Raw genomic sequence first — 23,313 nt, forward strand, 5'->3', positions numbered from 1 at the left:
CAGCTGTTGGCTCTGGTGGTGAAATAATACTGTTTTATTGAGTTCAGTAAAACTCTATTAAATAGTGAAAGGTCACAATTTGCTTGAAGAGCAACATTGTATCTTTTTCCAGTTGCAAAGTGGAAAGTGAATTAACAGCAGGACTTACAGTTCACAGGAACTGCTGAGAGCAAACTCTTGTTTAATTAATATTAATTTACTATTTATAAAGTGATAATGAGATTCTTGTGGCTTTTGTTGCATCTGCTTTTAATTTTAAAGGCATTTTAATCAGTTTGCTGAATGACCGTATATGTGTAAGCACCAAGTAAGTATGACCTCTGATATGACTTACCCTGTTGAGACTAGTTGACAGATTAGACTGGAAAACTGCTTTCTCTCTCTTTCACTGCAAACTACTTTCTCCTCTCTTATCAGAAGAGATCAGTTCCCAAGGTGACATAGATATTGTTGGTGCAGATGATACCGTTAACCATGACATCACTTCAAACCCCAGGACAACGCTTACACCCCTGGGAGTCATTTCAGCTGAAAGTCTGAGACTTTGCACTGAGTTTTCTTCTACTCAAGTGAGCAAAGATGATGGATTCTCTCAAGAATCACCTATTTTTACCTGCTTGCAGTCAGGAAGAGTGAGGTGACCTATCATTTTTTCTACTGGCCTTTTCATTTTTTTCCTTATCTTCTCCTTTCCTCCCCCTCCTTTCACTTGACACCTGTTGTTACCTTTCGTGGATGAGATAAGCAGAGAACTCTGTCACTGTAAGAGAAGAGGAGCAGACAATGCCTGTGAGACGAAGCACGAAGAGTCAAACCTCTACTGGGCAGGCAGATGTGGGACAGCTCCTTTGCAGGTTGCTCTGCGAAGTGATGTAGGTGGGATTCTGTCACTGTAGTGAGCATAGTTGGGAGGGGGTTTATCTCTTTTTTGGAGTCACCATGCTGCAGCAAATTTTGCGCGATATGTACATTGACCCAGAGCTCCTGGCAGAGCTGAATGAAGAGCAAAAGCAGATCTTGTTTTACAAAATGAGAGAAGAGCAGCTGAGGCGCTGGAAGGAGCGGGAAGAGAAAGCACGAACGGAGGAGGCTATGCTGAGAAAGACAGCGAGGCGCAAGCAAAGTAAGCTTTGTGATCTCCTTCTATACTTAACTCAGGAGCTGGGGGAGATGGGCTGTGATGCAACATGCATCTGGAAGAAGGAAGGGTGCCAGCTGTCCCCACAGCCAAAACAGTTTGAGACAGCAAAAACATTATGTTCCTTCTCCTTATCTCTCCAGAACCAGGCTGATTGTTTTTTTGAGGGGGGAGTATTTAATGCGGGAATAAGGGGAACAGGTTTTTAAAGGAACTCTTTCAGTTGGGAGTTGCTGCTCCCATTCTCTCAGTGGCAGCAGATGGGCAAAGCCCAGTTCTGCACTCCACCCATCTCTTCACCTGCCATCCCCACTCATGCACCTCAGGCATAAAACAATTTTGTCCATGCTGCTGAGGTTCCCTAAATTAGTACTAAATGTTTCCAAGTGGCTGGAGCAGGGATGAATTTCAAGACACCTGGGTTTTTTTCCTGATTCTGTCACTGCCTTTCTATGTGATCATGAAATTAGGTGTGTTGTGAAGGGCTAATTGTAAGACATGCATAAGAACAGCCATACGATGTGAGACTAAACATCTAACTGTTACGGTATACGTGCTCCAAAAATCATGTCTAGGGAATAGGATAAGAGCAGGGCAAGCAGGTAAAAACAAGTACAAAGAGCTGGGTTTTCATGCAACATAGAACTAATGTAATTATGGAACTCTTTCCACAGGATGTTATGGATGCTAAATGTTTGTGTGGGCTTAAAAAGCAAATAAGCAAAATAATGGAAGAAGGCATCAAAGAACTTCTCCAAGTGTCATTACCAAGCATCTGGTCTCAGGTGCTAGTGGCTTTGACTAAACAGAAATATTTATTTCCTTGCTTACTGTCACCTCTTAGTAAGTGGCTTCCATGGGCTGAAGTTGTTAGGCTGATGCAGGATAGGAAACAGGTTTATCATGGATATGCAGTTGCAATGATTCCTTACTCAACAAGGAAATGTCTCAGAGATGTCCAGCAGTCCTTTCCCTGTGAACTACCAAAGATCTTATCCTGTCTTTAAATCCATTCAAGCCTGGAAACTAGAACTGACTAATAATTTTTTAGATAACTGATTTTGAGAAAGTGTCCTAACAGCTGTGTGATTCTGAAGTCAGCATATGAAGTGTTGCTTGTATTAAGGCACAACCGCAGTAAAAATTTACTTGGAATATCTCAGTAAAGATGGATTACTGGATTCAACTGAGAACTGTCAGACTTAAAAAGTTTAGAGCCTGTGAGCCTTATAAAGTGCCAGCTATGTCCCATTGGATAATTAACAATTCAAGGACTATGATTAAACAAACATGTCTTTCCAAGCAAAACTAGCCTTCGAGGTTTACTTGAAGCAAGGGCCTTTGTGAAATGACTCTAGAGTAAGTTACAAAGGCAGCCTTGAAAGAAAGGGGAAGAGTTTAGAACAGTCTGGTTAGCAGTAATATGAGCTGAAACTGTCCCCTCACAGATGGCAATGCAGAAGTAGGAAAAGCTGATCCTGTTTAATTCCTATTTTCTTCATGGTAGTGTTTTTACTGTGAATGGCTCTCCTAAGAAGGATGGTGTCAATATTGCTTCTCTCATGCAACACAAAAACCTTGTTCATTTTGATTGATTTGTAGCTGAGAAAAAATTAAAAATGCAGTTCAGATGCACATATCAAAACATTACAGTGCTGAGATATGTATTATGCTCATTCTTTGAGGAAGACAGATGCAGAAAAATCTAACTGCAAAAATATTTATATGACAATTTGTCACAGTGTTGACATCTACATTTCCATATATAAATTATACATTAAACCTGTTCAGCTTCTCCAGTACAGGAGACCATTTCCTGGATAATTAATTTTTTTATTTATAAAAAATAAAAAGAGCAGCAGAATAACCTATAGATTACATTTGCTCTGACATAAGTACTCCTACATACACATGGAGTAGAACTACACAATGGCCCACTTCCATTTTACACTTTCCCTTCTTAAAAAGCCAATTTAAGGCAATCTTTAGGACTGACTCTTGCCCACTGTTAAAAACTTTCCACTTTTTTCAGAACCCTATTAAAGAAAGGATCTTACAGAATTATTTTCTTAGAAATAACTGTTGTAACTAAATTTGGAAGTTAGGCATTTGATTTCACTGAAAATATATTTTGACTTCCATGATTGGATATGAGCCACTGTTACAAAAGATAACTTCTGTCTTTTAGATATGCTAGCCATTAGCTGTATAGATACATATCACTGATTTCTGCTATACTTTTCTATAATGTAACAGTAAATGGTTTCACCTTGAAGCTAATTCCATGTTTTAAAAAAAAAAAAAGTACTGTAAGTCAACCAGAAATTATGGCTATAATGCAGGAAAATGCGCAAAATTTGGTAGACTATATGATTCAAAGGGTCAGAGTAGATGATTGTTAACAGCCCTTCCTTATCTTAAAATATATTATTTTTTTCCTAGAAGGAATTTGCATCAATACTTTTTTGGAACTTGTTTGGAGTTGTTTACAGTTTTCATTTTCCAATGGTGTATGAAGCAAGTTTCTAACCATTTTCGTATTGCTGCACACCATAGAATATGATGTATTCTTTTTTCCTGTCCAAAATTATTGGCTACTAAGAAATTTGGAATAATCACAGTTATGATTTTTATTTCTTTGAGACTGAGGGATTTGGGCAGTTTCATCTGCAACATGTTGATTTTTGATTCTCTACTTCGTAACACAGTTTTTATGTTGGTATTATTTTGCTGAAGTCAGGAATTGCACTGACTTTATAGAAGCGTGACAAAGGAAAGGGTTAAAGATCTGATGCTTTGTAGCCTGACACATAGGAGAAAATAGAAGTAAGGCTTTAATACCTAGCCCTAATCCTGTGCTGAGAGTCAGGATCAAGCAAACATAGATACCTGCTGGCTTAGTACATAATTTTTCTAGTTTACAGAAATACGTGTATGGTGTCTGTGATTATGACTCAGGTAAAGTGATTTTTTAATAATTTAGTCTCACTTACTGCTATAGACCTATCTTTCATGTCCTTCCATTTTCCTCATATTTCGAATAGCTGCTTATCAAATCTCATTTTTTTTCAATCTTTGCTCCACAACTTTGGGATGAGAGAGGGGGAGACGCCGTAGAACCAAAGGGATTGGTGATAATGGGCATTTATCCAATTAAAAATGCTCTGAGAAGTGCTTGAGTGCGTTCTGGAGTCATATACACCATACTGATACTGGTACAACTCGCTATCAGTTTGAGAGTGCACCTGGTATTACTTGTGCCAACCCAGTGGCACAACAGAAGGGGTAGATTTCTCAAATGTTGCAGTGAGTGTAAGTCCAACATAAGTTTTTTTTGAGTTTTCCATGAAATCAAATCATTCAGAATCTCATTTGAGGTAAATCAATGAAAACAGCACAGTTTGTGAGGCAAGGAGCAGTTACGTGTACCAGGAAGGCTTCTCAGTGCTATCCATCACAGCAGAGTGCGTGTGGGCCAGAGAGGCCTTGGCTGTTGCAGACCGTCGGACTGCCCCCTCTAGGGTCCCTGTGCGCATCTCGCCAGGGTGAAGTGCTTCCATGTCATCTGTAGCTTGGAAAGCCTTCTAACTTAAACAAAGCAAGCTATGTCAAATGACTAACTTGCCACGTGCAAGGTTTAGACGTGTTGTCTTACAGAAACCACAAGCGCGGAGTTGCGGGAAGGAGTGACGTTCATAGGTCGGCTAAAAGCAGTGGCCTTTCTTTGGATTTAAAAACATCAGCAGGTTTAGGGAACATCTCTCTGATATTTTTTAATTTTTTAGAAACTAACTTAAAAAGACCTCAGATTTACAGTGGTTTTATAGAAGTGTTGCTGAACACGGATTGTTTGTGAATGTCCTATTAAGTACAATGACATTTGCTTTTTAGAAAACAAAAACAAGTCTAAAATATGAAATATGAAGCTTTAAGTGGGCAAGAAAGTTTAGCCAGCCGAATAGTGTAACAGTCTGTGTAATTAGTTTTATTCTTCCTTTAAAAAAAAAAAAATCATATAAGCCTTCTTCAGTAGTTGCTAAATTGGGCTTGCTTTTACACCTGGATTGTTAGGTTTGTTTTGAGGAAAGGTCAAAACTGAAATTTATGTCAGGTTTAGCACCACTTAGTGCTAAAAAAATATATATATATATTTCACTTGGGGTAAATGAAATGTTTCCAGATTATTCAACAATTTTAATTTCCTTCCCTTCTCGAAAACACAAGTCTGAAAGGGCACAATATATTGACATCGTTTCTTCCGTATGCAAAGTTTCCTTTAGAAAATGTTGAGTAAGCTACTCTGACATTTTTGTCATTTGTTCCTATTCTACATTTTTGGCTGAAAATGTTAGTAATGTTTGAGTGTTGTTTTCATCCTCCCAAAACCATAGTTTTTAGTGAATTTGTTCAAGGTTAAAAAGTATTTCTTAGCTTTAATTAAATCATGACTACTGAATTCGTACTGAAGTGAATAGAGTTCTCAGAAGTTAGGTTTCTGTCTCCAGTTCATTTGCAAACCACTCCTTGGGCAGATCTTTTGGAGCATGTTTTCATTGTAATATACGAGGTTGCCTTTTCCTGCTGTGCGAGAATCACTAAGGGAAGTTTCCTCCAGACTTCAAGATCCCTTTGGGATTTGCTCAAAGTTGACTAACAGGCAGCTTTCCAGTTTGCAAAGAAACATATTTATTTGGTGAGGTAGGAGCCCTTTAACCAGTATGGCTGAGCTGGAACTAAGTGGAGGACCCTACCAGTTTGGGTTTTGACTCTTGCACAGCATCCAGAACTGTCAGAATACCCAAAATGAGATTTCAAAACTACTGGGCATTAAGTAGCTGAAGCACAGTGTTGTGGGAGGGAAGATGATGTTTATCTGCTCGTTATCCTGATGTTTATTCATTATTGTTGTGAACTGCAGCTCATGAAGTTCAGACGAGAGCTCTTTGTAACAGTTGCACAGTCATTCACCAGTCCTTAACGAGGGTAGCTAGGAGAAAATTAGGTAGGTTTATCACAGCATGGCTGGCAAGTAATTTCTTTAAATGACATTCATGTTAGAAAATCATTAGAGAATAGATGAAGCTACTTGAAGGCTAACAAATATCTCAGCTATTGCAAATGGATAGGTGGAGGATACACCACTGTTACATGGGAAGGCTAGTGTTTGTGTGTAAGAGTAGGTGGGTGTATCTACAGTGACAGTGTTTTCATTTGTCTACATTTTTGAACACAAAAATGTGTTTTTCATTTACACTAAAGCCTCTCCATTCCCTGGTAACTCTTACCTAATGTTTTATCTCCTGCAGCGACACCTGCTCTTGCAATTGCTCACTGTCTCTTTCTCTGTACTATTGCAGATGGGTCAAAACAAAAACACAGTACTTGAGTATCTCCAAAATTTCTATCTCAATTTGATCTTGAATTCTGTAGAGACCCATCTTTTGTTTCCAATTCAGATACATCTGAAAATGTAACAAAGACTATTAGGAAGTTTTAAATAATTTTTATTAGGGGACTGAGCCAACTATTTTGAAGTCATTGGAAAGTTTTAATGTAACATTCACAACATATATAGCAGCTTGTGATATTATGCAGTTTTGTTAGGACTATAAATACCTTGGGGCCAGAACTCAGAGTTCATGTTTCGTGCAGCTGTGTACTGAGGTATGATTAAACAGCAGCTTCTAAACTGCCTTTTCACTTCTCTGAACCTGGGGCTAGAAAGAGCCCCCAACCACCATATGACCTAAATACGTACCAGATGGAACAAATCCAGGGGGACTTCCCTGCCTTCCTAGGATTAACCATAAGTCTGTGTTTTTTAGTCTCATACCCTGCCCTGCAGCTGACTTCTCTGTGCTGCAGAAAAGCGAGAGTGGAATACTGCTGGCTACCTGGGCCTTATTTCACCCAAGGTTTCTCCTGCGCGCGCACAGTCCGCAGTGCTCCCGTTGTCTGTAGCATTGGCCTCTTCCTGAGGAGGCTCAGGGCTAATGGGGCCTCTCAAACGGAGAGGGTTTCTTTGCTGCGTTGTGTTGCTGAGCCTGTCTAGACACAGTAGTGTTAGATAGGCGCTCTCCTGCATGCCCGCGCTCTAGCTGGAAACCCTCTGGTAATGATACGAGGTTGTGACTATTTGCAAGTTCATGAATACTTGATATGGAAAGATAGTGGTACTGCAGCTGAGGAGAGAATGTGGAATTTGCTCAAGCTAATTCAATGGTTCTTGGCTAATTTTGCCAGTTTTTCACGTGAACGGCCAAAACATTCAAAGATGGAGGCAATGGGTTTAGCTAGCAGGATTTGGAAGATATGGGAAAACTCATCATATTCAAATAAGCAGTGGATTTAGCCAGGCAACTGAGGATGGTTCACTAGCATTTAACTTCCCCTCCTGTGCTGTGGTGCTGGAATATCTCCTTGTAGTGGTCTAGTTCTCCCTGCCTTGGTGGTCCTGTGTGCCAAATAAAAGAAACAAGTGCAAACCTGCCTTAGGGAGTCTCGTGCGGGAAGGGACCTATTGTTATCTATATCTTATTCTGTGACAGAGAGCTCTGATCCTTTTCCTTTGAGTTTTCATCTATCCCTGCAGTAGCCATGCGGACTCGTTTTTGTTCTTTCTCCAATACTGGGAAAAAGCTGGATGCTTTGTGGTGGGTCTGTGTGAGAAACAAGCCTCATGTATAGTTTTTACTCCTTGTGGAAGGCTATTGGAATTGGGAGTCAGAAACCATAGTGATTTTTTTTGATGAAGGAAAAAAGAATTGAATGATACTGAGATTAACGAATTCACAACCTTTACAACCCTGCATTTTGATCTGATACATACCTGCGGTCTTTGGCAGTGAAAGGGAAATCAAAGTGAACAGACGAGAGACTACCTCCAAACTGTAGGTCACAGATTTAGTACAGTGTCCTTAACAATAAATTCTGGATATTATCTCCCAGTTGGAAGTGTGAAACTTATAAAATTAGTATTACAGCTTACCTTTGCCAGAGAGCCAAGAAAATATTTGACAGAGACCAAATAGATGCCACTTTTTATTTTTGTGTTTGTTTTTTCCTCTTATTTTGTTTGCAATCTGCAAACCTTGAAAATGTACCATGTGATAATGCAAAGACGCTTACCTTTGCGTGTTATGTACAGTTATCTTTGCCGTATTTGTTAATTATCGTAGTCTTATTTGAATAACTGTTTCCTCCCTTGATGTTTTTTCTCTTGGAGTCACTCTTTTATTTGATTCTGCAGGGGTATATTGCAGCATAATTATTTCCATGGTAACAGACTGTAATTCCATAAACATAAGATTGAGTTCATTATATGATCAGGAAGCAGCTGAAGAGCTATGATGGCTGATTTTTTTCAGCAGTGCTGAGATCCTGTAACACTTACGGGATCTTACTTATATATATTATAATGCAGCTGAATTTCTCTCTCTGCGAATGCTCCCTTAAATAAAAAGGCACACAACGCTTGCAATCGGATGGAGCATAAATGGAAATTTTGAGGAACTGCAATATTGGGGGACTGCTTGAGAAGTTCAGAATTTTTCCCTATTGTGGTTTATTTGTTTTAAGGATTGATTTGAAGTTAGTGATTTTTTGGAATATATTCTTGGGAGGTGGGTTCGTGGTTGTCTGACTATTAGCAGGGGCAGGCCACAGAATTAATTATAGTGGATCTTCCGTTTATTGTGGGTTTATGCTACTTTCCACAAGAATATCATCATCACCTAATTATTCTATATAAATTTTAATGGAGTTACAGAAGTTAATGTTATAAAAAGTGCATTCTGCCCTTTTAATGGTCTAGGAAATGTCCACAGGAACATTTCCTAGGTATGGCTTCTTAGGAAGAAGTGAAATTCTGTATGTATGTGTATAGTTTAACAAAAGATATTAAATAAAATTTATATGCAAACTTATACTGGGTGAGCCCAAGGAACTGAGAGCAGCCTAAAGCTCACAAAATCCTTGTTTCTGTCCTAATCAATGTGCTTTCAGTGCATGTCCTGCAGCTAATGAAGCTCTGAATGGAAACTCTTCTATCCTGCAGACTATCAAAATCCAAACTTCAGCTTTAAAGAAGACATACAAGTCATTTGGAAAGCCAAAGATAAAATCTCATGCAAGACACGTTGTGTTTAGACCACAGTGTACCAGATACCCAAACTCCAGAAGAACAAAAAAGTTCCCTAGAAGCTACAGTTTATCTCTGGATGACAAAGGATGATCAGCTTGTTATCAGCGTAGTGAATGCTGATACAGCCTATTTCGAATGCAGAATAAATTTCAGGAGCCTTCTAGTGCAGACAGAGAAAATAAAATGAATATTTTCTAAAGAAAGGGTCAAAGGATATTTGTAAAACTACAGAGCTTTCCAGCTAGTGAGGAAGGAGAGTCAATTGCTGTAGTCTCCAAGTGGGACAACCGTGTTGGGAAGCTCAAACCTCAGAGAAACAAGGTTATTCATGGAAATAGCAGACCTTTTTTGAGCAAGTTTAAGCAGACTGAGTGCCATTCTATGTTTCTGAGATTATAAATCGGTGATCTTTTAATTTTCTCAATTAACACTTGAAATAGCCTCTAATATTCCCTTTGGTACAAAGGCAGTGAGGGTTATCAGCGCTCACTGATGTTTTGCTGGACTAAGCAGGTAGACTGTGGCTAAGCAACAGCACAGCTGGGAGATTTGACACGAAATCAGGAAATCAGGCCTCTGAAGGTGCTTGGAGTAGTTCCCTTGCAAACACTGGAGATAGATAATAAATGGGAATTGTCAGAGATGCTCTAGCTGTTAAAGCAATGACAATGAGCCTAGAGGAAGGAAGATGACTCCAGCAATACTCCATTTGCTGCTCTTACTGTTCTTTTAAAACCACTTTTAATTAGGAGCATGTGTGAAAAAAGCCAGATAAAACTCTCATAAAAAGAAAACTGTGGTTCTCCTCTGTTTTGTTCAGCAGAGGCACTGACAGGCCTAGATTTCTTTTGCATAATTCCATTCCCTTGTATAATTTCCATTCCTAGTCACAGTGTGGAAATTCGAGCTGATTAAAGTTGAGGGCTGACTTAGCTTAGGCATTGCATACAGGCAGGATCCCCCCTTCCCATGCACCTTCAGGTGGTCTTTCTCTTTCTTCTGAGGTGGCTGGTGGGCACTCACATTTTCTGGCAGGGTTCAGCTGCAGCAGTGAGGATATGCTGTCTACATCAGGGCTTTCCTCAGGGTAGCTCAATGGTAAAGAGCAGCCTGTGGTGTCCTACAGCACAACTATGGGTTGCACTCCAGGTCAGTGTGTGTGTGTGTGTGTGAGACTGGCAGGACCACTGGTAGAGATTAATAGTTCTTACAGGTGGGAGCCTTGAATTTGCTGTTGCTCTATAGAGCCTTGCTTTATACTTTCATTGCTGTTACAGAATTGCCTCTATAAATACAAATAAGTAGAAACATGATTGGTATTGGTATTATTTTTGATTGTGTCTGTATGTGCAGTTTTGTGTTGCTGTTACTTCAAGCTGTAGGTGCCCAAGAAAATTTTCACTGATCCCTTTGTGCTTTGCATTTTGGATGCTTAATTTTGTATTTGCCTGGTAGAAGGAACAGTATCCAATTTACTGATCTCAAAGCACTATAAATATGGTAGGATTTGGGGGAACTCTGAAAGATACTAATTTACAGAGGAGCGACAGGTGAAGAGAAATGAATCTAGTAGAAATAATGTTGCCTTCTTGTGATGCTGCGGAGTTGTTTTAAATAAATAACTGGTACAATACTGCAGCTGAAGATTATCGTTCTGTGGAGATGGAAAAGATCTGGTAAATTATTCAGTATGTTTTCCTGCTAAAGCAGTTTGTTTCCAGAACACATTTATTTCAGCTCTTCCATCCAGATTAATTTTGATGTCTACTCTTCCTAATGGTGATTACTCTCAGCCTGCCACAGTCTCTCTAGGAAAAGAAAAGTAGTTTTGTGGTCAAGGCACTAGACTGGGATTCAGAAGATTTGATTTTATTTCCTGACTCTGTATTAGGCTTTGAATAGGCTCAGAAACCTGCTTCTGAAAAAGAAAAAGGAGTTTCATTTGCCACTCTCTCACCTAGATTTTAAGTTTGTTAGTCAGGGCCTGTCTCTTCTTTGAGATTTGGTTGAATTTTTCTAATTCAAAATTGTTTCATCTGATTTTGCAGAAAAATGTAGTGCCTGAGAGGCATCTTAAAGCACAAACTATCATAATCACCACTCACAGGTAATTATTTTCTGCTTGCAGAGCAGACAACATGAGCATATGAATAGAAAAATATTAAAATGAATTTTCTGTACCCTCAACTCAGTTCTTGCAATTGGTTCTACAGTTTAAAAATGCAAGTCCACTGACTAAGTTAGCCTAAAAGACCTGACACTAACCACTGTGGACTTGATTTCTGCAGGCTACAAGTACTTTTTGTGGCAGGGATTCCATTTTCACAATGTCAGATTTTCTCCCTGAGTTGCTTATTTTTTTTCCTGCACAGTCGTCATTTTTTGGATATTATTCTTTGCTAAGAAACTACCAAATTTTTTGATCAGATTGTACAATAAAGCCCATCCTCAACTTTATGGGAACCTTGAGGTAAAATAGAAATGGTGGTTGGATGTAGAAAAGTATTTCTCTTGTTCTAAAAAAAAGATGATGAATAGAGGCACATGTGCTCAGATTGAATTGATTTAAAATTGGACGTGTGGAGAGTCTGCATGTTTAATGATGAAGCTTCAGATTGCTAGATTGTTTGACAGGGCTATTATCTTTCAGCTTGAACTATGGATCTGTATATAGTAGTATACTATACTGTAGTATACGGCAGTGCGGAACCAACAATGTACTCTACTGATATTTTCAAAAGATTTTATATATCTACTGTCTATGGGTTTAGAAAAGAGAGGTTTTTTTTTTAAAAAAAAAAAAAAAGAAAGAACAATTGAACAATTCCTCCAGACATGTCTAGTTCACAAAATAAGTACAGGCTGGCTAGTAATAGGTAAGTTGTGTTTCTGAAAACATATTCATATCCCTTTGGTACAGAAGACCTAGAAAAAAAACCCAAAGATAAAAATTGTATGCTTACTTAAAAAGGATGTTTTTCATTCTCTTTCAGTCTGGTAAGCTCACAAATGAGCAGAAGTGGTGAAGGTGTCTCAGAACAATAGAAACATTTGGTATCTTCCATTACGATACAAATAAATTAACAGGAGGCATGTTGTTCACAATGATTTCTTTAAAGAATTAAATAAGAGAGTGACTAGGCTATGCAGATTTCTCCTAGGAATCAGCTCATAGTCCACCTTTAAAACAACAGTTGCCATAGCTCATGTGGGGACAGTCATCCTTGGGAAGGAAACCTATACTTCTCTAGAGACTTCACCATGAAGTACGATGGGTGAAAACCTGGGCAGCATGTAGCACTGTGGCCAGTCAGTTCTTGGCAGACTGTCTTCAAACGCCATGTCTGAAAAGCACAGCATGAATGTTATGCTAAGGCAGGAGCACAGAAAAGGAACAGTAATAAAATACATTCAGATATATATCCCAAGCCATAATCTGATAAGCTGTGAAAGTTAGAGTAAATGCTTTTGAGAGTTATTAAAGAATAAAATAATTAACTAAAACTTTCTCCCCTTGAAGTCAGTGCTATTAAGTCATCACCAGGAATTCTTGTAAATCACACTTTCAAATGTGATGTAGAATATTAGCTTTCATTGGGAAATCTGATATGTTTGTTGCCTTCAGTTCATATTGGCAACACTCGTGAGTGTGAGTTGGCGCTGGCTGTCCCTGCTGCCAACAGCCCCGCTTTGCTCCGTTCTGTTCTTTCCTCTTTTCAGTCAGGAATGTCAAAAACGACTTATCGATTGTACATTAGGAAACTTGATCTGGTTAAATGGATGTTGTCCTATTCCAGAAGAACAGATAGCTGAAGGTGAGAGTAGCTGGACTGATGGTAGTGGAGGAAGATGTAAAGAGACTGGAAGCAAAGGTTAGCTGTTTAAATAGGAACAGGTTTCTTTTAACGGGGAGGAGAGGAACGATCAACTGTGGAGAAAGCTACCTAGGAATCTGTCAAAGTCCTCAAATGAGACATGATGCCTTTTAGGAAGATAATTTGCAGCCATGCACAATTTATTGGCCTCAATATTCGGGTAAGAGGGTGAAATCCAATGGTTTGTGATATACAGAGAGTTAGATGACCTGCTGATCCTTTGTGGCCTTTAAGTCTGTGTTATATAAAAATAAATGAATTGTCTATCTTATCAATAGTCTTTGTACTGGTATTCCTTTTTGTGAAGAACAGCTTTAATAAGAAACAAAACATTAAAAATGAAGGCATGAAAGGTATTTATACTGATTCCTCCTTACGATTCTCTAAAATGCATGAAATAGCTGTGAATTATACATATAAAAGCAGAAGAAAATGATCAAACCACACTAAAGGTCATGTAGTAGGTCAAGTAGTGTATGTGACTATTTAAATGTATTTGCATAGGATTTAATCCAGTGCCCTTTGTAGTCAGCAGGAATCCTTCAGTTGCACCTTGGAAATGAAGGGCTTTCTGAAACCCTTTCTTCACAGAATGGGGGCAGGAAGTTCCTGAGTTATTTGGTGGCGGTTCACATGAAGTCTCTCTATGCTTGACACGACATGCTCTGTGTGCTGAAGCATTGCTGGTCCCATAATGCTGCCATTTCCTGTCTTTCCATCCGTTTTCCCTCCTCACTGCTGAATCAAGCAAGAAAATGCACTTACAACAGTGAAAAAGGGTTGTAATACCTGAACTCTGGGTAATGCATGTCAGAAATAACAACTCCTTTGTGTATGCTTGTGGGGCAATGACTCTATGAAGATTGTATGACCTACTGTGCACAAACCTTTTTTCCACTGCTAACATGGTAGGTCGATCAAATCTGAAGATTTCATCGTAGCTCTTAGTCCTGTTTTGCTCTCAATTTTAAATTACAAGCAAAATGCTTCTAATACTGTGAATTTCCAACTAGTTCATTTTTACTTCTGTGAGAAGTTGATCTAGCACCTAAGGCTTGTTTTTTGGTGGCTGTTGCAGGTAATGGCAAACACGTGCAGTGGCTACATGGGAAGGATGGTGAGGTCTGGGTCTGGGTTATGGGAGAAGCCCCAGGTGACAAGCCGTATGAACAGATATCTGAGGAGCTAATAGCAGAGCGAGCCAGGCAACAAGCACAGAAGGAGGCAGAAGAACTATGGTGAGGATTTAAGAATCTGAATTCAGGGTCCACTTGGCATAATGGGAGACAATACCTTATAGAAAGGTGGCAGGTAATGGTGGGTAAACTGGTAAGTATATTTTGTGAATGTTTGCTTTCACTTGTTTTGGATGTTTTTCAGCACATGAAAAACTTTTTTTAATACTGAAAATCAAAAAGCCTCTTTCACAAAGAAAAGTGAAACAAGCGCTGCTCTGCTGGGGAGTTTTGCTAGACTGTTGACCAGTTTGTAAATGAATAAAAATGAAGGAACCTGGGTTATAGCTGACTAAATTAGCAGTGTTTGTTCTGTCACATATCTTTACCCACAACGGGAATTTTCTACATAAAAATCCTTATTAGAATTGATTTTGTTTGCATGTTGTTTGTGTTAATTCTTATCCTAGCAGTTCAGAAACTGATTACAAAAGCTGCCATGCTAGTGGTTTGAGCAGGGCCTTACAGCTTTGGTGGAGATTCAGAAGTGTTTTGATGCCTGATATTGTTGAGAAGTAGGCCACCTGCCTACTGCACTACCTTTTGCAGCACAGCCCTGAAATGTGACAGTTTAAGTGGCAGTTTATTCTGTATTATTCCTTTTCCGATCAGATGCTTCTTGCTTTTAGTGTTTATATATCTAAGCTGTGATTAAACACTTCAACCTGTTCTGTGCTCCTTTCATGTCAGGGCTAATAAACAACCTACTGTTAGGATTTAGCAGGCATTTTCACTGAAATTTGAAAGACAATAGATTCCTGAACATGCTTTGCCAGATGGACAGGAAAATCCTTGTTTTCAGGCAGGGAAGTAAAGACATAGGGTATGGCTCAAAGACATCCAAGAAGTACTTCTCTAATTTTTAATTAGTCATTAGTGCTATTTTAATTGGTCATTTTCCAAAAATTGAAATAGTTATCAATCCTGATTTGCGGTAGTTCACTTGTTAAGTGCTTTTTAATTCCTTCCTTACATAACTTCATGGAAATATATTAATTATTAGTTGCAATCAGTACTTGCATATTGACTAAAGACCGATTCTCTTTTTTAAAAGAATATCAATTTCTACAATTATACTTATTTTCAAATCCTTTTCTGAAGGAGGCAAAAGGAGGCCGAAATTACAAAAAAATTCCGGGATGCTATGGCTCAAGAAAAAGCCAGAATAGTGGCAGAAAAATGGAAAGTGGAAATAGAAGATCGGAAAGCAGCCAAACTGGTGGAGGAAAAAATTCAGGAGGAACTGAAGGTATGTGCAGAGTCGTTTAGCTTTTTTAATAGTGTTTTTGTATAGATTCTAAGTTCTTGTAACCTTCAGTGTAATTTTATTAAAAAGCATTAAAAAACCATGTTGTAAATTTTTTTTTTATCCTGAAATATACAAATAGTTACATTATATTCACCAGTATAGCTGGATGAACGATGTGAAAAAATTGCATCTCTCCTTAAAAAGTGTCAGGACAATCAAATTGGTTATTCAACTAACATATTAACAGAATTGTTCGGTCAGCTGTACTGAATGAATCATATTGGGCAAAAAATGTACAATTGTGAAATGTCTCTTTTTAGGTTAGTTTACTTAAAAATATTTAGTGAATTTTGGGATGAGCTGTTCATATATTTAATTTTAAAATTCTGCTACTACTTCCTCTAGTACAATGAGAGAAAAATCCTTCTCTTATTCAACATATGAGACAAGTCCAGTTGGCTTTGCTAGAAGTTCATTTGCCTGATTTTTGTCAGCTTATGAATTTTTCATGAGCTTACTTACAGTATTTTAACATTTATGTTCTTACTGGGTATTCAGGTATATTTATTTGAAATAATGTTTTTTCACATGCTCTTTCTGAAAATAACAATTTGAAAACAAAACAAGAAAGGAAGGCCTTGGCATCTTCCATTTTCTTATTACTTTATGAAGATAAAAAAAATTATTTAAAATTAATAAGACAAAGTATAATTATTTTAATGGGCAGAGAAGTCATCACAGTCTTCTGAGTCTGGGAGGTGCACTGTGGGTCTGCACAAGACTGGTGAATCTGGGTTTCCATGGAGAAAGCCTGCAGCAAAGTGCGACTCCGGGGAGATGTGTGTGCAGTAACTCCTTCGCATGCCTCTCCCCCGCTGGCGGGCTGCTGTGTGGTTCCTGCCTTCCTGGGCTGGTGATTAAAGGTGCGGGAACTGCCGAGAGAATCCCCCTCGTCCTTCTGTACTGGGAGTGATGCTGAAAACTGCAGTGCTAATTTAGGTAGGGTTAGGTTACCAGCTAGAGTCAGCAAGTTACTCGTCATTTTATACACTGTGGGACTGGGATTTGAGGGTGGTTATGTAGCACAAAGTAAGGGCAGTTCCTGTGGCCTCTTCTGCACGGGGTTGCTAATTTACCTTTGTACAATTAATTTGAATTTGTAGGAGGAAACAGAGCCTTTGAAATTTGATGTCAATGAGTAACGAAACTATACCTTTCAAGTGGCTTTATTAATATACAAATGATGAGTGGAGCAACTAATTAAATTCCCCTTCCTCTGCTTTCCAGAAAGCAAAGTCCTCTTGAGCAAAGACCTGTACAGGCCTGTTCACTCATATCTCTGGTTGACTTACACTCCGCGGACAGATGTCCACAAGTTCACTGTCATTCTTCCGTTCAAAGAAACTTCTGCAAAAAGCAGAGTGACTAACCTAGGAAACTTTTAGTCACCGGCAGTCAATGCTATTTCAGTTCAGGAAGGCTAGTCATTCAGTTGTTGATACAATTTGAAAGAAATGGCATCAAATTCTGCCCATTTTTTATACTGAAGGAAAGGTAAAGTAACAGCAATCTATTTACCACTGTTCCTCTGGGAGCGAGGACGTGTCTGCTATCCACCTATGTGCAGGATAGGAGATAGACTCACACTGCTCTAAGGATGAGAATTTGGCTCAGTTTCTATTTTAAATTTCAAATTCTAAGCTTTGGCCAGCTCTTCTGTAGCCCTATTCAGAATGTAGCCAACATCTTTATTTTACAAATGAAGTAGAGACAAATTTTCTTCTGTGGTTTCTTATAAATCTAGCATTTGAAGAGAAGGTTTGCAAAAACTTAAATAAATGGAGCAATTTTTTTTTTTTAAGGCAAGACCCAGTGAAGGTTAACACTTCAGCCCTGAAGATGAATTTGGCAACATTATGCGGCAATAACAATTTTTTTTGGAATATTACTTTGTGCTGCTAGCACTTACTGTATTAGTAGAATGACATCGTCTAATTAAATGAACTTCTGGTCCTGAGTCTGCAATTAGGTCTATACTTTGGGCTCTGTTAGGAGAGACTTGGACTGACGTAGAACTCCACCAGCACAAATCCAAAGACAGGATTGATCCCCAATACTTTAACACCACACCTTTGCTACTCAGACAAGAAGCTTATCTATTTCTTGGTCTGAAAGAGACAGTGCTCTAGAATTACAGAAAATCAATAATGGGATTTGAAAGACAAGTGAATCTCAAAGGCTAATTCAGGGGAGTTGTTAGTCTCTCTGTCTACTGGCTTATTTAAAGCTCACTTGGCTTTCCTTTTCTGCCCTCCCTTCCCCCCTCTCCCCATTTACTCTTTTTATAACTTCTATTGTGTAATGGAAGAAGTACATGAAATATTTACAAGCTGAATGAGTGGAAAGGTACCCAGACAGGAAGACTGCAGTTACACTTCTGGCATCTACCTCCAAGTGTAAAAAGTATACAGAAGGACCTACGATGTAGGGAAAAAGCTGAATTGGTCAATCTACACAAGTGTGACTGCAGTCATTGAAATCTTGAAGAAATGTGCCTTTCATGAATAATTCAGAGTGTGGAATGAGATGCAGATCAGTTCTCGAGCCTATTTTAACAGGTTTAAAATATTTAATGCATTGGTAGTCATCCTTCTGTGATGATGACCAAACCATATTTAAAGCAGTCTCCAAACTGGGAAAAGAAAAACTCAGTCTCTGCTTATGCTTCATCCTCTTGAAGCAATTTGACTTGGGAGAATTAAAAGTCTGTATCCGTTCTGCTGACGTGTTTAATTTTTAACCACACTGTATGACAGATGCTCCTTTTTAAACCACTCTTATTCCTCTTGACCCATCATGGGACTTTAGGGCTCTCTGCACTAGATAAACGATCTCTCACATATCAGAGTGCATGATGATCCCTATTTCCTTTCCTATACTATTGGAAAAGTGTTGCATTCCTTGGTATTTCTTAAGCAGAAATGCCTTTAATTTTTTTGATGCTAGAATATGAATGTTGACTGCTCTGTTTTGGCATTTTAAGGACAGCTGTTCTTTTATGCATCTATTGCAAAGGAAAAATAAGAGAGCCAACTACTATCATTTATTGTTTTGCTAATTCACAAAGGCTATGACATCATAGGCATCACTTCCTGATGTTATCAGTTGCTGTCATTAAGAGTCTTAAACAATATGCAGAGCTAGATCCAGTTAAAGGTGTGAGCCTCAGCCTGCCAGAGGAGGATGGCATCCTTCAACTGCAGTTGGAAGTAAGAGAGAGAATCTCTCAGCTCTCGCTTCATGTGTTCCTCTCATAACAAGAAAATATTAATAGCAAAGAACTGTCTGCATGACAAATTTAGATACCTGCCCAGTTTATATAAGCACAGTTGATAGTAAGGCTAGGTTGTTTCTTAAACCTTGTCTGAGAAATGAAATGTGTTAACCAAAAACTTCATAACAACTTTTAAAGGCATTGTTTTCTTCATGCATCAAAAATATTTAGTGACTGTGTTGCTAAGGAGAAATAGTCCTTATTCCCTTGATAAGCAACGAGAGAGTGACAGAGCGCTACAATTTCCTTCCACAGTTTTTTTTTAATGCAAGTTTATGGCCTTCAGTTCCAGCAGGGATGGTTGTGAGTGGGGGTAAGTATTTTTTAAGGTGTGGATCTAAGAGTTGCTATGTTCTAGCTGTTTAAGTTCTCATCAGCGAAAGCAGGATTAAAAATAACCTTCACAGAACAGAGTAATTAGCGTTCCAGTTCAGGAAATCATCTCTAATAAGGGCAGTTTATGCTTAAAATAAAGAACATACCTCCGTCCCATTGATCTGAATGAGCTTTCAACATATGCCTTAGTGCTTTCCTGTGCCTGGCAGTTCTGTGGACCTGATTCTTCAGGCAGTTGTTACCACGTGTAACGTTAAGGAATATAACAAAAGGGTAACATCACCACTTACAGTACTGTGGGCTTCTGATGATAACGCAATGAGCATCCTGTCCTGACCTAACAAAAACCCTTGTCTCCAACTGAACGTCAAGCACTTGAGTGGACCTGTTGTCATCTTTAAGCGCAAGTGAGTTGTAAGTTCAGCTCTGTGCTTTGCTGTGCCAAGAGAACACTGAATCCTCTCCCAAGGACAGCATATTCACAGTGCTAGAATATGACAATAACTTCTTGCTGGGATTGTGCGCCAAACTCCTTCCAGCAGTTCCTCAGTTGCGTCCATTCTGTCTCAATTGCAGTAGTTTAGTAATATTTGATTTTGTGTTCTTTCATGAGATTGTCGTTTGGAATTTTTTTACAGCAATTTTCTTTTTAATGACGTGGCAAGTGAGGCAGCTGTTTGTCTGCTGGAAGTTACGTCTTGAGGTTTTTTCTCTCCTACATACGAGGAACTGTGATACCAATTTTAAAGCAAAATCTTTTTTCCCAGTGTCATCAGTAACTATTGTGCTGCCGCAGTTATTGTCCTTATTCTGGATCTCTGGTAAAAACTACTAAAGCTCTGACATTTTCCATGTGGAAGTGGGAACATCTGAGCCACTAATGAGGATAGTTTACATTTCAGGTATCCTAACTGTGAAAAGTTCCTAAAATTCAGAGACAAACTCTGAGGTGAGTAAGAGCATGTTAGATCTTCACTGAATTATGGCAAGTTTCCCAAGTCTGCTCCAGCACATGTAATGAATTTCGGGTCTCTCCCAGTCAGGAATCGTTCCTGCTTTTGTTTTGTATCTCATCTAAAAGAGGGTCTTTGTGAACCAGGTTGCGATGTTACCTGCCTATCTGAGCCATGGGTGGATAGCATGTTCTGGGGCATGTCCGTGACTGAAACGTGACTGCTGCAGGAAGCACAAATCTTCCTTTTGAGGCACTGGTCGAAGAAAATAATATCTCTGCAAACGCCTTTCGTTCTGAGGCAAGTGAGAATTTTCTCAGGAAAAGATTGGGAAGGGATTGTACGTATTTCTGCTGATACTCACACTCATAGCTCTGTTGGAAATTGTCAAGTGGGTTTGTGGTGAAGCTGATTGCTGAAGTCTGTCCTGTTGTGTCAACCTTGCTGAGAGCAGGCTGCCCTAGAGCCAGAGGCCCTGGGATTTCCAGGTTGCCTTCTTCAGAGCTGGGAGCCCTGAGACTCGCCTCTGAAGACAAGCTGTGCTCTCGGCTCTGTGGTGCATAGCATGATGTCCGCCCTGGCTCATGGGTGATCGCTGATGGATCTTAGGAGGTTCGCAGTAGATAGGACACAGCAGACTAGTATTAGCTCTCGGGCTGACTTGACAAAAGACCAAGAAGCGTGACAGCCTGAGGTGTAGAGGGAATCCCAGACATCCTTTTCTTTGGAGAGGACTGTTGTAACAAATATGTTCTGTAGGTTTTGCCCTAAGCAGGGTGTCAGTCATTCAGTTGCCCACGATCCTGTAAGGCTCCCTGGAGGGTCTCCAGGAGCCACGGCAGCCAGAAGCTCTGTTTTCCATTGGGAAAAAAAAAAATGTGTTTTGGCTTTTCCTCAGTGCATTTTTTCTAAATCTTCAGCAAATTCTGATTGCTGACCTATTCTCTCATCTGCGTTGGACTGAAGCATTAGAAGCCAACCACAGCTAAGATTAAATATTATTTAGAGCTGGCTATAGCAGAGCTAGCAAACAACGTGAGACACATTTACAGTTACAAGTTTGTGGTAAATGTTCAACTGCCAGAGGCTAGATAAGATCATTTAGCGTGTTCGAATTCTCCAGTGGAGTTAAAGCTGGAGAGGATTATTGCTGCCTACTGAACTGCCAGGGTAATTTGTTACAGCAGGTTGGTATTTCTTGGCAATTTGCAACCAAGTACTGAATTGTCACCTTCCTAATTATTCTCAAAGAGCTGAAAGGATCATGGCATATGGTATGATCTCTCTCAACTGTCAGGCAGAAGGTGATATTTGTGGATTATTATAGCTTTTTGCTTTCAGCTATGATGTGCAGGATTGGGTTCATGTGGAGAGGAAAATAAACTAGTTGCTGTTATTTTTCCAGTAGAGTAAATATGGAAAGTTCAATTGCTCATTTTAAATACAAACATACACTTTCTATTGATACTTTTATACAGCTTTTTATATACCTTTGATACTTTTATACATTTTAAAGTGTTGCACAATATACCTGGACCTACATCCATATGCTAATTTAAATATAACTTATTTTTTCTTTAAAAAGGAAAGCAATATAAAAAAACAAGAATTCACATCTCCACCAGTGTGGAGTGGTGGTTATTTTTTAGTTATTTCTTCTTTAATTTAAAGCTTCTTGTGTGCTCTAACAAAAAATATACATCTACATAGAGAGAGAGAGAATTTTCTTAGTAGGCATTACTAGTTTCCTTTAAAAACTTGAAGTCTGCCTGAATTCTATTTTTTTTTTCTTTTAGACACTTGCATCTTTTTACTGCAAATGCTTCAACAACAGCTGTATTAAAAAAACAAACCTGTGACAAATCTTGAGTAATCCAGGGAAACGGTTATTGGGTGTTTTTGGTTATTTTGGGTTTTTTTTTGTGGTTTTTTTTGCATATTGTTTACCTAGTAGTTTGAGATGTTGAATAGAAAACATTTTCATAACTCCAGATTACCCCTATGCTTGGCTGTCTTTCTGAAGGGATGGCCTAGATGTATTTGATTTGTTGGCTGTGAAGCTGCCTGAAAAAAATCTCCTTCTCATAAGAATAAGGAATAGCTGACTTCTTTGTCCAGGTTGCTTTGCCTAAGAAAAGAGTAAAGCCATTTACTAACAACTAAAGTATGGAATTCCTAATTCTGTATGGAGTATGTAAAAAGAGAATTTAAAGGGTTTTAAAAATAATTCTGAAGATGCTGCTAGTCCTGAAAACAGTGCTTCCTAAAAGCATTGACATTTCAAAAATAATGAATGGTCCACTCAGCTAATCTTTCTAGGACTCAAGAGATAACAATGAGAGGAGGGTGATAGAAATAATCAAAAGATGCTAGCATTAAAACATGACAAATTGACTGAAGGACAATACCAGGTTTTTCTTTCTCGGAAATAAGAAGAGCAGCCTAATTTATTGTTGATCATGTGTGTTATGGGACTATTATTCACTGCACAGCCACATCATTATTAATATCCAATATTTCAGGTCTTTTGATTTCGTTTCATTGTGATTAAGGAGATAGATCCTCTGCTGGTGTAGATTGGTGGAGCTGAGCTAAATGGAGAAGTGTTGATGTATGTTACTTAAAGAAATGGAAAAACAGTTGAATTTTTATAGAGGGTGAAGATTAACATATGTTCCATTTTGCCACTCTGAAAATGATGATTGCTTGTAATTAGTAAATTGCTTCTTTTCAATCCTTTTGAAATATCAATGGACAAAAGTAGTACTTAGTGTCAGCTGTCTGACTAGTACTAAGCAAACCATCCCTGTCAAACTAAAGGCCGCTGTCCTTGTTTAGTCACACTCAAATTTAAACTGTTATTTCCATATTCTTGCTAATAAAATTTGTCATTCTTCTTTAAACATGCCATTGTGTGATCCATGACCAGAACAGCAAAACAAGTCCTGATTGCTGCTACAGCTTCTGGTGTGAATTACTAGAGGTCATAAATGGCATACAGCGATATTCTTGGGACAGTTGTCTTCTGAAAAGAATTGAAATTCTTTTTA

At 38.7% G+C, this 23,313-nt stretch overlaps 1 protein-coding gene across 1 annotated transcript in view; it reads left to right on the plus strand.

Annotated features, from left to right (window-relative positions):
- Positions 1 to 939: 939 nt before the first annotated feature.
- Positions 940 to 23,313, plus strand: part of SH2D4B (SH2 domain containing 4B) — a 69,533-nt gene continuing 47,159 nt past the window's right edge. Inside the window, exons 1-3 of the mRNA XM_009688053.2 lie at positions 940 to 1,123; positions 14,235 to 14,394; positions 15,493 to 15,640. Coding sequence (XP_009686348.1) covers positions 940 to 1,123; positions 14,235 to 14,394; positions 15,493 to 15,640 — 492 coding nt within the window. The remainder of the gene's footprint in view (positions 1,124 to 14,234; positions 14,395 to 15,492; positions 15,641 to 23,313) is intronic.

This window comes from Struthio camelus, chromosome 7 (assembly GCF_040807025.1).
Source record: "Struthio camelus isolate bStrCam1 chromosome 7, bStrCam1.hap1, whole genome shotgun sequence".
Classification (NCBI taxonomy): Eukaryota; Metazoa; Chordata; class Aves; order Struthioniformes; family Struthionidae; genus Struthio; species Struthio camelus.